This window comes from Equus asinus, chromosome 20 (genome assembly GCF_041296235.1).
Source record: "Equus asinus isolate D_3611 breed Donkey chromosome 20, EquAss-T2T_v2, whole genome shotgun sequence".
NCBI classification, from domain to species: Eukaryota; Metazoa; Chordata; class Mammalia; order Perissodactyla; family Equidae; genus Equus; species Equus asinus.
The window spans coordinates 79,588,244-79,603,021 of NC_091809.1; the positions used below are offsets into that span (position 1 = coordinate 79,588,244).

Below are 14,778 nucleotides of genomic sequence, written 5' to 3' on the forward strand. Positions count from 1 at the left end.
GCTGCCATATGCTGCATTTGAAAATATAGAGAGATTCACATGAAAGCTGGTCTTGTAAACTGAGCCTTTGATAAGAATTCTGTGGGGCTACTCGTTTGTAAAATATGCATCTCATTTAAATCTGAGTGTCTCTATTAGTGGAGATTTAGCCCACTTTTACTACTCAACCAATATTTGCTGAGTGAGTGATTAGGGAGTATCAACATAGGAAGGTGTAGGCAGACAGAATTCTTGGCCTGGCATTACTCACTCAAACCTGCGAAGCACACAGTGACAGTGCCCCAGTCCCAGAGGCTCTCATAAGCACACTGTTTGTGTGACATCCCCATTTCAGAGAACCCCAACCTCTCCATCCCCTGTGGTCTCTACTTCCCTAACTTACAGGTGTGACGCCTATGGCCATGTTTATCTAATTCAGTTCTCCAAGGCCAGGCTGCATCCAGAGAGGGCTGCCTTGAAGTGTATGCATAGGGAGGGTGCCAGGGCAGGGCCAAATGGCAGGTCTGTTAGCAGGATACCTGTTCAAGGGAAGCACCTGGCCAGGAGCTCATAGTGACTGTGATTCATCAAGTACTTTCTTAGGTGCTGGCCATCGTGCTAAGTGCTTCACATCCAGGATCTCACGTAATCCTACCAGCATCTCTATGAGGTGGGTCTGATTGTTCATTTTATAGATGGGCGAACTGAAGCTCAGAGCCCTCGCAGAGACTTCCATTTCCAGCAGAATGGCTAACTAGCTCGTCACAAAGCCCCTCTGACCACAAAAAAACAACAATTTATTTTTAAAGTTCATTGCTGATTTTTTTAAAAAAGAATAAAGGGGAGCAGGGTAAAGCCCCAGATTCCAGAAGCAAGGATGAAACTGAAAGCTAGAGCAGCAGGTGCTGGGATCCTGGAATGAGTCAGCCCCTGATCTCCAGCAGCCCATTATCTGGGGAGGGAGACAGAGAGAAAATCAAAATTACAACATGGGGAGATGAGCGCTGTGATGGAGGTCGCCCAGGGTGCTGGAAGAGCAGCGAAGAGAAGTATTTCAGCAAGACTCATAAATTGATGTTTTCCATTTAAGAAATGGTTCCTCAAAGTCTCTTCAGGACTCGAAGAACCTTTCCTACTTCAGAAAGAACTGAGTTCAGATTCCAAGTCAGCTTCTTCACTGACTGACTCTGCAACCTTGACCAAGTTACTTTACCACTTTGAGCCTGTGGTTCTCTCTCTCTAAAATGAGGGGGATGGTGATGGCAGTGGCTACTTCGTAGAGTTCGGATGATTCAATGACACATTCCTTGAAAAGATTCCTTATAAAGCATTTAGCAGAATGCCTGGCACTCAATAAGTGGCAGCTGTGATTATCATCATTTCATATAAATATTAGTGATGGTAACAATAATTCCTGGCCAACTTTCCCCCAGGACTAGAGATCAGGAAGCAGTTTCTTCCAAGGTGCCACAGAGCAGAGTGTTTGTAAAGAGGTAAAAAACTGGCTTCCAGGGACTGCTTCGGTGGTAAACAAGAGCAGGCAAGAGCTAATAAAATTTCAAATTAGCCATGACTTTTCACGGCCCTTCAATTGTGCTAGCTGATTTAATGGTCAACGTCCCTGCTCACTGGGATTGAATAATGGGGCATTTCTGTAGAGTTATGGATGCGGCAGCTGAATCTGTCATGCTAACATCAATAGCAGAATGCAAATAACCCTCCGCTTGGGCTGTAATTATGTGTTTAAGCAATGTCTGACAGGGGCAGCACGGGAACGTGTGATGGAGCCCGCCGACTGCAGGAGAAGACAGGTGCCTCGCTAGGCAGTGACTTGGTATATCCTGGGAGCTGGGACAGGAGCCCCAAGTTAGGACCCAGGACAGGGCTAGGGTGAGGGGAAGCCTTTGCTCCACATCTCAGGATGAATCTGGCAGGTGAGCAGACAAAGGACAAATGGCCCTTCACTTTGGTGAGCCATGTTTTAGGTTCAGGGTCAGGAAGGAAGGAACGACCCTTATTAAGTACTTACCATGGGTCAGGTGCTCTGCTAGATTTGGGGACATATACTATGCTTTTCATTTATGTTACAAATACTTATGTAACACTCTTATAATCCCCTTGTAAGAGATGCGGGAAACTGAGGCCAGAGGGTTTGAGTAACTTGCACAAGTTTCAGAGCCAGGATTTGACCCCAGACTGTCTGGCTCTGGAGTCCGTGCTCTTTACCACTGTGCTGCTCTCAAGGAAGCTATAAGGTCTTGGATACCGTGCAGAAGTAGACAAGAAAGACAAGGGATTTTTGTCCCTAACTTATTAAGGAGAACAACTGGGTTCCAGGGAGGTTAAGTAGGTTGCCTATGGCCACAACACCCCTGTTGCTGGTAAGGAGGCTTAAGGGCGCTGCCTGTGTGGGTGGAGCCCCCCGTCTGGCCAGTGATTATACGATAACTCTGATGGATGGCATCTGTGGTGTAAACCCTCAGAGACAGAAGTGAGGGAGCCATGTCAGTGATGAGGAGACCAGGGCTTAGAGAGATCATCAAGTGCAAGAACTCGTCCAGGGTCATTCTTAGGGGCAATTCTGGGTCTTGAACTTCGGTCTCTGAGCCTCCTGAGCCTCCCTCCCTACCACACTGTTGGACTGAATTGAGTGAAGATAATGGTTTCCTGGCTTTATGGACTGTCATTTGGTATTGTCCCCTGATTCATTTGTTAATTAATTCATTCCACTTTCATTCATTTATTTATTTGCCAGTCATGTTTTAAACACCTATACCAAGTGCTAGAGATAGCACAGAGATAACCAGAACAGGATCTGTGCCCCAGGGTGGTGGGGAAGTTTGCCCAAAGTCACATAGCTAATAAGCAGGAGAGGCAGAACTTGAACCCACAGAGGAGCACATATCCTTAGATTGTTCTGTGCCTGTGAAGCACACAGACTGTGACGCTGGGCTTTTCTAGTCCCCCACTTTGGAGGACCTGGGTTTGTGATCCGTTTTAAGTTAATCCTCTAATCCCTGGGTTTGTGACCCATTTTAAGCTATTCTGTTGGGTGCCTGTAAAAGACTTTGGGATAATGCAACCAAGAATCTGTGGCCTGGTAGGATTTCTTTCTTTGCACTTTGGGAAGCTGGAAGCTGTAATATAATTTTCAGTCCTGAAGAAATCCATCCACGTGGTAAAGAAAATTCCCTTCTAATGGCAACTGGGTCAGAGACGTGAAACCATCCAGCAAACTCAGAAAGCCCCTCTCACAGAGGGCGGAGCTGAGTCTCCACATATTTCCACCACAGCAGGGAGAGGTCCTGGGGATTGCAGTGCCTTCACCGACACTGCCTCCTCCTCACTCCCAAAGCCAGTCAATCACCAGATCCTAATCGATTTTACCTCTTAAATGTCTCTCCAAACCATGCACTCTCTCAACCTCCACTGTTACTCTGGTCTCAGCAACCATTATTCCCCTGTGCAACCTCGTCAACCTCTACCCCATGGAGCCCCCAGCTTCTATTTTGAGCCCCCTTCAGTCCCTTCTCCTCCTTACAGGAGTTGTTCTTTCAACAACACAAATCTGATGAAGATACCCCCTGCTTAAATCCTTTCAGTAGTCCCCACTGTCCAGCGGGTGAAATGCAAGCTCCCTAAACTGGCCCGAGATGCCCAGCCCACCTGCTCCAGCAGACGTCCTGCCACCCTCGGCCGTCTCCTCTTGTGCTAGTCCTCTCAGCTTCTGAGCCCAGCCTTTGAATTTAGCATCTCAAATGTTCAAGGTATTGTCTCACCTCTGGGCCTTCTTATATATAATTCCTTGTATCTTTTAGAAAAAAAATAGCACATGTCACACTGTGCACCTACGTGTCTGTCTCTCCTGCTGGTTGAGTGGGCTAGGACCAGCTCTGAAGCACCTGGATCTCCTTGGTGCCCAAAAAAGGCCTTGGCTTATACCAGGCACTTTATAAAGTTCTCAATGAGTAGGAAATAGAGAAGAAGTGAATGAAGGCCTGTGGACAAACATGGCTGATTGAACATGGTAATATAAACCTCATGCTCTGTCACCCCTGCAGATGGCTTAGTGGACTGCATGGACCCGGACTGCTGCCTCCAGCCCCTCTGTCATGTCAACCCGCTGTGCCTGGGCTCCCCTGACCCTCTGGACATCATCCAGGAGACACAGGTCCCCGTGTCCCAGCAGAACCTGCACTCCTTCTACGACCGCATCAAGTTCCTCGTGGGCAGGGACAGCACACACGTCATCCCCGGGGAGAATCCCTTTGATGGAGGGTGAGTCCATTGGGCCCACTCCGGCCATGGCTCTCTGAGGGAGAACTGAATCACCTCCAGGGCCACGTTTAGGTGGGTAGGGTGGGAGGAGGTCAGGAGGGTGGGCATCAAAGGCTCTTGATGGAACTTCAGGGGAGGCAGAGAAGCAGCCTCGGGTACCCACGATTAGAAAACTACTATCCAAGGCATTTCAAATTTTTATGAGCCAAGTTTTGTTGTTCCTACTGAGTGATAGATGGAAAGAGTGAGAAATCGAAGGTCCAAGGGGAATCCTGGATCAATACCCACTTTGCAGTCAGCTGTTACTGATTCCATGGTCTCCAGATGAGCTGAAAGGCTTGACACCGTTCACCCGCAGAGCTGATGTCCAGAAGTCTTTGTTATGCTGGCGTCCCAGGCCATAAGCCCATGCCTTCTTTCACAAGTTTTCAGTTGTGTCATCCATTGGACAATGTTTTATTGAGGTCTACTCTGTGCCAGGTCTTGTGCTAGAATCACACAGGTGAGTAAGACACAGTCCCTGCCCGTTGGTCACTCACAGTCCACTAGGGGGACAAAAAGGACAGTTCCAGCATGATAGGCCAGAAATAAGCCCCCAGGGTACTCTGAGAACATAGAGGAGGTACTCCTGGGTAGGGGGAAGGCCACGACTTAAGAACTGAGACTTAAAGTTAGAAATAGTTACCTAGGCAAGGGAGAGGGGGTGTCCCAGGGAGAAGGAACAGCTTGTACAAAGATCCAGGGGTGAAGAAAGGGCACAGGAGCCAGCAAAAGACAGCTCTCCATTTTCTGCTCCCCAGATCAGGGTCTGTGAACTAGGAAAAGGTATCCAGGAATGAGAGATTTCTCATAATATTTTTTGAACATCGTCTAATGAATTGATGCCTCATATATACAGAGCTTTCTCTAAAAGTCAGCACAGTTCAATTCAGCAGTCACAGGTTGTGTATCTTCTATGATCACGACTTCTGTGCCAGGGAGTTCCTGCCCTAAGGGGACAATGGGGTAGTGAGGAGGGGTGGGAATGGTGAAGGACATCGTCAACTTGTATGTAAAAGGGAAAATCAGCGGGGCTTAGTCATTGGTCTGAGGGATGCTGGAGAGAGGAGTCTCTTACTCAGATGCCTGGCTAAATGGTGGTGCCTTCACTAGGTCAGGGACCTGAGAGCAGAAACAGGGTTGGGAGCAAGGTGATGACCTACACCTTGAGCACGGTGAGGGCAAGGAAGGGACACACCTCAGTAGGACACCCAAAAGGAAATGTCTGTTTGTGGTTCATAAGCAATTCTGGGGTTTACATGGAGGTTAGGGCTGGAGATCTTGATTTGGGAGCCATGAACAAACAAGCAGCAGTTGAAACCATGAGCACATAACAGTTTGCTCAAGGAGAACATATAAGGGGAGAAGAGTCAGAACCTAAGCAGGAATCCTGGGGAGCTGTCCTGGGAGGTGGTTTTACCATCCCCAGAGTGTGACTGGGAATCTAAGGAGAAGCCCTCGCTCCTGGGATGTGATGGAGCTGGGACTCACACCGCAGGCCCGTTGGACTCCAGAGCCCATGCTTTCCACTGCCTGGCCCCTCCTTGTAAGGAGCCATGACAAGATGACAACCATGAAGTGGGGGAAGAACTCTGAGCCCAGCAAGAGGGGCATACTACGACTGTGTAAAAGCATTCAAACTGTAACCATTTTAAAGATGAAGGTTCTTTGTAGTCCAAACCTTTGCTTCAACTTACCCTGAGAATATTGAGAACCTCAGAGGTTAAGGGACCTTCCCAAATCCACAGGCTTGTCAAGTGGCATAGCCAGGAGGAGAAATAGACTAAGGAGAAACCTATTCATTTATCTTGGCCAGAAATGCTGCTTTTGTCTCCGTGTAGGAAGCTTCCTGCTCTTTTATTCAATTGTGTGATTTTGTATGTATGCTTGTGGGCCTTCCAGTGGTGTGAGTTCTTTTAAGCAACTGGTGATGTAAATATTATCCCTACCAAGGGAATATTACTAGTTCAGCCTTTCTTTACTGGATCCATTATAGGATCTGATTAGAACTTTGGCTGGTTGCCTTCCAGTGGCTGTTCTGCTTTAGGGGTGCCCTTACCATACCATCCAGATCAGTGCCAGCAGGGACCATGTACCCTGAATGTCCTGTTGTCACTCACCAAGCCCACTGCTTACGTGCCATGAATCACTGTGGCACCCACACAGGGATTTCAGTGTTCTTGCTCCAGCAGGTCTAACTCGCCTTAAGGAGCCAGTCAAGTGGGGAACTTGAGAAACGTGTACTGGGAGAAATGGACCTCTCAGCAGAAAGAAAGAGGATAAGCCTCAGAGTCAGGCCTACTTGTGTTTCAGATCCTGACCCTGCCACTACTGGATACATGGCTCTGGGCAAATGGCTTAATAGAGTGAACATGTAAATGTCTGTCCCCCCTCTAAAGTGAGTCTTCCAGGAAAGAACTGTGTCTTACTCATTTTAGCACTTAGTAGCTGCTCAAGACAAATATGCATATATATTACCTTGAACAATGAGGAAATGGAAGGAAGGAAGGAAAGAGAGAAAGGCACGCTGGGAGGGAGGATGGATGGATACATTATCTATTTTACTTAATTTTATTCTGAGGATTCAGAGTCCAGAGAGGTAAAATCATCTGCTAAAAATCACATTACAGATTAGCAGCAGAAGCAGGAGTAGAAGCTCCCAGATCGTTGTTTATGTATCTGTCACTTTCAGTTAAATTACAGATGCTTTGAAAGCAGAGACCAGTTATCTCCCCAAACCTGTAATACTTAGGGCAAGGCCTGGAACATACTATTTGCTATCCAAATGAATGGATAATGGAAACTTCCAAATGTTACTGTAAAAATTTCTTTCACCTTGAGCCCGGCCCAGTGGTGTAATGAATAAGTTGGCGCACTCCACTTCAGGAGCCCGGGGTTCACCAGTTTGGATCCCAGGCATGGACCTACACACGGCTTATCAAACCATGCTGTGGCAGGCATCCCACATATAAAATAGAGAAAGATGGGCACATATGTTAGCTCAGGGCCAGTCTTCCTCAGCAAAAAGAGAAGGATTGGTGGTGGATATGACTTAGGGCTAATCTTCCTCAAAAAAAAATCTCTTTCACCTACCATTTACCTGAATCATGATGTCCCTGCTCCTTGCTGACCTAGATTCAGAAGAAACACTTATCTATCACTACCGAGTATTCCCGACCAGATCTTTATGTAAAATAAGCCCAGGTGAATGGAAACTTAGAAACATGAGGCAGCAGGTGCTTTCCTCGTGGGACTGCCTACTTGGTATTCCATTATCTTGATCGGGGCCAGTAATACAGTGCTTATTTACATAGTTGGGATAAAGTGAAGTCAGTTACCAAGTTTGGGTTGTTGCTTTCTTTCCTCTCAAATGGAGGAATGTGGTATAATAGAAAGTGTCTGGAGTTTGAATCTTGGCTTGACCTCCCACTCGCTCTGTGTGACCTCAGAGAAATGATTTAACCTTTGTGCACGTGCCTCCAATTATAAATTAGCAATATCGGTAACTATTTCATGAAAGCCGTTGAAAGGATTAACTGAAATAAAGCACCTAGCACAGGGCTCGGTACATAGGTGACCAGTAAACGGTGGCATTTTTGGCAACAGCATGGCCTAGTGAAAATAGCCCAAGCTTTGCAATCAGTCAGACCTGGATTTAAAGTTGTTGCACCCACCTTGTAGCTAAGTGACCTTAGGAAAATTCCTTAACTTCTCTGAGCTCCGATTTCCTCATCTATAAGAGGAGGGTAAGAATGTCTCTTTTGCTGGATATCTGTGAGAATTAAATGAAAAAACAAAAAGTACCTAAATTCTCAGCTAGTCCCAGCCACACAAAAAATGATCATATGATGGTGGTGATGCTGATGAAGATGATGGTGGTGGTGGTGATGGTGTGAAAAAGAGCTTCCAACTCCATTCCTTAATTGGAAGCGAAACTTGAGAGTAACCTGCCCTCCTTGAAAGTCCGGCAGTCACCCAGAGAGAACCAGGTTGTGATTGTTGAGTCCTTATTTGAGGAAGGGAGAAGGCAGCATTCTGCCAGCTGGCTGTCGGCCCAGATCCTTGGCAGGGAGCAATCCAGTGGCATTCTCCAGAGAGTGGGATTTTTGATGGGCAGGCAGACCTGACTTGTTATTGTTATACAGAGGCACCAAGGCCTGTGCCTGACAGAAAACCCTGTATCCTCCTGCACCCCATATGATGGGCCACAATCCGTATAGTCTGAATGGGAGCCCATTTAACAAGCTCCAAGAAGCAGGCTGTCACCCAGAGACCCAAGAGCATTTCTGAGCCCAGCAAGGAAAGACAGCCCCAGAAGTGTAGATTCCTGGCTGGCTGTCTGACTGCGGGGGGCTCAAGTACAAGGCATGCTGGGACCATGGGCAGGAGAGGAATTCATGGCCAGGTTGGAACTGACAGGAGCACCCCTCTGTGGGGGAAGCAAGCAAGCCAGTCCTCAGTGCCCAGGGCTCTCGCCAGAACTCCTTTCCTCAGAGGCCTGACCCCATGGCTGGGATAAGGAAGCAGGAGGCTCTCCAGATCCACAAATGACACCAGGAGTTACATGGGGGGCTCCTTAGGCCTCTGCGCAGCACCCCAGCTGGTGCCAAAAGTCCTGGAGCAGGTGTGGCCCTCAGAGAAGGCTGGGCAGGAGCTCCCCAGGATGTGAGGGACCCAGGCAAGCAGAGTGGGCTCTCAGCTGGGCTGGACTCCTTGGAGGAAAGCAGAGAGCCTGACTCAGAACTGAAGCAGAAGTACCGCCAGATGGAAGAGTAAGGAAGGGCTCCCTCAGGGACCCTGTCTGGTTCATCTGGGTCCCCAGAGCCCAGCACAACACCTGGCCCAGAGCAGGTGTTTGATCCAGGTTTACTGAATACAGTAGCTCTATCTGACATTCTGCCACTGCTGTCCTGAGCTCCACGTAAAGTGATAGAGATGTGAATGAATTCAGCTCATCTAAAGTGGGTCTAAAGTAGGAGGGGACATAGCAGGCACGGGAACTACCATCACCAAATTAGGTGGCTTGAATACGATCTTTCTTTCCTGGCCTGGATGCCTAGACCCCACCTGCCTAGAGGAACACCTGTCCCTCACCTGGAGTCATGGGGAGAATACACTGCAGAGTCACAAGCCCTCTCTTGTGACTTGAGTGGGAGGGTAGGAGCCACTCAGGTCTTTGGTGGAAGAAGCATCTCCAGCTGACTTGCCCATACAAGGAGGACAGGTGACAGGACCCAGACTGTGGAGCTTGGGACCAGACAGCTGGGAAAGGGAGGGCAGCTTGAGACATTTCCTCCCCAAAGAACACTCATGGCAGCTGTTTCCCTGGTACACAAATTTGGCTGTATCTCTTCTCTTGGGAGGAACTGACAGGACTGAGAGGGCTGGACGTAGGGCAGACAGATGACTTAAGCGAATAATTGTGGATTGCCAATGCTGGACATGTTAGCAGATTACAGGAAGAGGTTCTGACAAAAGAACCACCCCCAAGTTATTTGAATATCAGTTCAGAATATGTTGGAGAACACTGAATGGTGAGAGAAACAGTGTGAGGTTGTCAAGTCTTTCTGGGCTCCTCTAAGCGTAATAGGCTATCAGCTCACTCAGGCAAGTAGTTGGGTGTGGACAGGTTGCTACCAAGTCAACTGACACGACACACTGAGCCCAAAGAGAAAAGACTCAAAGAGTCAGGGGACTTTAGAAAAAGGAGGGATGAGTGACCAGAGCAATCATCCTGAAGGAGGCAGAGGACCATATCCTATAGAGAGGGTCAGATCCTGTGGAGAGGAGAGACTGGGCAGGCTCAGAGAGGGACAGGGCTGCCCACAGAACACATTTGGTAAATGTTGGTCAGCACCTGCTCTGCACTAGGCCTGCAAGAAGAAGATACACATCTATACCCTATTATATTGGGGGCTCCTTGTGTGTTCCATGCCCTGCTAGTCATTGAACCCCTAGTGCCTAGCAGAGAAGTTGGCACAGACTAAACCACAGTGAATGGTAGAATGAATCAGTGAGTCAGCCGATCAGCCACTGGTAAGTGCCTGGAGAGAAGCAGAGACAAAGTGTTCTGGGACTTCAAAAGCAAAGCCATCACTCCCACTGCCAATCCTTGTCCCTGAGCCCCAAGCATGAGCTAGGGGCTGCGTCTGGTGCATCTTTTCTTCTCCAGCACCTGGGACAGGGCCTAGCTCAGAGTAGGCAATGGTAAATATTTATTTTTGAAAATGAGTGAGCAAAAAACACATGAACTAAGGAATGAAGACTTCTGGCAGGAGATGGCCTTTGGCCTGAGACAAAGACTTCAGTGAGGAGAATTGGCCATTAAAACATTATTTATCCCACTTTAGGTCACAACACCCCATTAGGGTATCATGAAATCAATTTAGTGGGTTGAAACTTTTTTTTAAAGAAGTAAATTTAAATGGAATGGGGTACAATGGAATGGAAAATATCAGTGCCACACTGTAAAAAGGATATGTATGTCATGAAACGTGTGTGTATGTGTGTGTGTGTGCGTGTGTGTGTGTGTACACTACTGAATAAGCTGTATTGCTTACTATAAGTTTCAGTTGAAGAGGATTTTAAAATGCATTCCAGGCTGAGGAACCAGCATGACTTTCCAGGATAATCAGAGAATAGAGAGAATTTTAATATGGCTGGAACATAATTATGGTGATATTATTCTCCAAATCAAAAGTCAAGAGACATGCTCTAACTTTTGAAGTCAGGATGGTCTTAGGGAATCTGGGGTATATGATCCTGGTGTGCAGAGCGGGTATGTGGGAGAAGGAAGAACCTAGGGCACTATGAGGCCGGAAAGGTGGTTTTGGGCAGGAACTGAGAAAGATCTGTCCATCACCTGTTCACTCACCAGGTTGGAGCATTTCATCTCAGTTAGAACTTACAGCTCGCTAGAAACAGAAGTAAAATAACCCTGATGCCACCTAAGTCTTCAGAATTTCTTTCAGACCCTTTATAAAGGCATGCAGTTTCTACAAATTTTGAAAGCAAGAGTTTATAAGAGGAAAAAACTAATGGAAAGGAGGGAGAAAAGATCATGTATGTAATATAACTCATCAGCCCAGTGCAGATCTACAGCCATATACAAATGTTGGTGGCACAGCAGTTACAAGAAAAGCATTTGCTTGCCACTCCGGCCCCCTCACCCCACCCCAGGCCTTAGACAGCCCTCAGATAGCCCTCAGAGAGGCTGAGCGGGAGAGATCATCTAATGGAGTGCAGATAAACACCAGCTTCCTGACAGCTGGCCTCTGAGCGAATTTATTATTGAATTATACTCCTGCGTTTTCAGAACAAGCTGAGCTGACAGGCTACCCCATCGGTTTAAAAAAAGGGGGGCAGGGAAAAAGACAATGATAAATTATCCTGATGGAAGATGGAAGAAGGTAAAGATCCTGCTTCCTCCAAAATGTCAGCCATTATATATTATTCATGTTGGTTTTTTTAAAAAATCCCTCCCCACATTGAAGTGAATGTTTATGATGATAAAGCAACTAGGTGAATTTAATTCAGGATGCAGGCAGCAGCTTCTCACATCATCCTGATGAGCAGCTAACAACTCCTCCTCTGCCACTTGATCATTCCTTTATTGATTTCAAAACCAAATTATGATCTCTGTTTGCTTTGTAGCCTAAGCTGCTTCCTAGCCGTCCATCACAGGAAGCATTAGCAGAGGATGCTGTGCTGAAGCGGGAACCACTTGGGGTTTAGAGGGAGAGGGCCTGCGTTCAAGTCCTTGGGCAGGTGACCTTGGGCGAGCAAGGCTCAATCTCCTCATCTGTAATGTGGGGTTACTAATTCCCACCCTGCAGGTTGTTTGGAAGATTAAATGATAAAAAATACTCAGAAGCTCAATGGCTGGTGCATAACACACATTCAGTAATAATACCTAACTTTTACCAAGGATGTTCTCTGTGTAGGGAAATTGTTTGAAATGCTTTGTAAGTTTCATAAGTAGTAACACCTTTACATCTCCCCCCAAACCACATGACATGGGGACTTCATCACCTTTCTTTTATAGATATAAAACTGAGGCACAGAGAAGTTGAGTAACCTGGCCAAGGACATAGAGTTTGTAAGTGGCAGAGCCAGCATTTGAAACCAAGCCGATTGACCCTAGAGCCCACAAGCTGAGCCTCTGTTCTTCTCTGCAAGGTCCTTTATATTCCCATCTCAGCATCTTTAGTTTGGAAATCTACACAGCATGGTACTGATACAAATCTGTGACCCTGGCTGGCCCTGACTTTCTCTCTAAGGCTGCACAATGTAATGCAAAGCTAACGTGCCTGCAGAGGCAGGGAGCTTAGGCTTGAATCCCAGCTCCACCCCTTCACGAGCTGTATGATTTGGGACAAATCTTTTAATCACGCTGTGCCTCACTTTCCTCATCTGTCTTATGAGGATAGTAATCCATACCTCATGGAGATGTCTGCGGATTAAATGAGATGTAAAACACTTATGTATCAGAGCAGTAAGCATTCAGTAAGTGATAGTGGCTATTGTCACAAATAGCAAGTTAGTGTTAACATTAGCAATGGCATTAGTATTCATATAGGTTTTAGTGTCACCATGAGAACTGGGAGGAAAATTAGAATCTTATCCTGAAGTATTAGTGTAGTTATGTCATTGATGCAAATGTCCTAGCACCATGGCAGGCAGAAGTGAATGGACCTTTGAGATCATCAGCCCTTTGTGGTAGAAGAGGGATCTTTGAGGCCAGAGAAGGCTCTGGGCACAGCAAGGTAGCAGCAGAGCCTGAGTCCTGGAGAACTTGGAGTCCGAGAGTGAGGGCTTTCTCAAGCAGGAATGCCAGTGTTCGTAAGTTAGGTATTTTCTGCATTTCCATCCATCTCTGAAACATTTCAAGCACTAAGAAGTTAAACTATTGGAGAGCCATGCATCACATTACTGATACTGTTCTCAATGGAGAAAACAGGGTCGGGACTTAGCAAACACCTCTGCAGTGAGGAACTGCCCCCCGATCAATCCTGGAGGCAGCCAGAGTTGGCTCTAGGTGAACCCACCGTGAGGGGCTGTGAGGGGGAGATGCTGCCTCTGGGCAGTATTATGGTAGAGGATAGAGATCTGCCCACCGGCCTCCCCTGCCTCTACCTCCTCCTCCCACCTCTGCAGGGCCCTGTGACTCTACCTGGTGGGTCTAACCTGCAGGCCTCTAGGACCAACCCCAATCTGAGGAGAAGGGCTTAGAGCAACCCCAGCTGCTCAGCCTCAAGTCTTCCCTACTGTTCCTCTCTAGCCCTTCATTTGCCAGCTCTGCCAAATGGGTTTCTGTCTTGTTCCGGAATCCCAGCCTTAACTTCTATGCTTAAACTCCTGTTGTAAACATTCTGGTACCCTTGCTACCCAAGGACTCAAGCCTTGCCTTCTCTTGCCTGGCTCCCATCCCTGCCACATCTGCGTCTAGAGCTCCATCCCTGCTCTGCTTAGGAATCCGGACATTACTACCTAGTGACACATGAAACATCCACATCCAGCTGCCCTTGGGAGATCCCTCATCAGGCCTGTTCTCCTGTCAGGTCCTCCTCCCCTGTCCCTTGAATGACTGTTTCCTTTAAATGCCACCTGTCCATGGCTGTATACCTCAGATCTAGCCTACCAAGCTGGACTTTCTGTACGCCCCTCTCTGCATCTCTGCCCAGCATTAGCCCCTACCCAGGAAGTGGGTCTAATTGTGGTCCATCCTGGTCTCCCCTTTCCCATGAAGCAGAAGAAGTCTTTCCTTTCCAGGTAAAGCAGGACCTGTCCTGTGCTCTGACAGGAAGACAGGACACGCAGTCATGGAATGAACTTGTCCAGTGAGACTGTGTTTGGAGTCACATTTTAGCAGAGCTGCCTGGAGTTTTCTAACAGCACAAACCATCTCCTGAAAAGTCTTCTTAGAGGCAAGCTTGTGGCTACTCAGCACAGAGAACAGCCTATCTAGACATGTACCACCCATTCCATGTCCCCAAGCGCACTGAGAGTGTTTCCAAGCCATGTCCCCCAGACCTGGCCAATCCGATCATGTAGAGTCAGGAGCCTTGTTCCTCCAAAATGATCTCTCCCAGCCAGCCTCTCTCAGTCCTGCTTCTCCTTTGCCACAACCAGTGGACTCACTTCTCTAAACATATTGTGTTATGAACAGTCCAGGGCTCTGTTCTTGTGTACACCTTTGTCAGCCAGCAGAAAATATACCAGAGGATTCCAGAGGATGCCCAAAGCATCAGCATTCAGCAGCCAGGTTGCACACAGCCTTGGGTAATCGGAGCTGCAGCCTGGGAGCTTATGCTTTCTGAGTGCCTGAAGGAGCTCAACAGTCACATAAAGCTAGGAGGCCACAGAACAGTGGCTTCTGGGCTCTGCAGGAGGCACAGCCTGAGGGCCCAAAAGATACTAATAGTTCTGGGCCATGTTGTCATTGGATGCCCCCAGGTGGTATCAGGGCACCATAGCAGAACT

At 47.6% G+C, this 14,778-nt stretch overlaps 1 protein-coding gene across 8 annotated transcripts in view; it reads left to right on the plus strand.

The window, feature by feature from the left end:
* The window catches only part of TENM4 (teneurin transmembrane protein 4), a 728,135-nt gene that overhangs the window by 632,125 nt on the left and 81,232 nt on the right, over nt 1-14,778 (plus strand). For all 8 annotated transcript variants that reach the window (XM_070490574.1, XM_070490568.1, XM_070490572.1 and 5 more), the window contains one exon: nt 4,041-4,257. In XM_070490574.1, the coding sequence (XP_070346675.1) occupies nt 4,041-4,257 (217 nt within the window). The remainder of the gene's footprint in view (nt 1-4,040; nt 4,258-14,778) is intronic.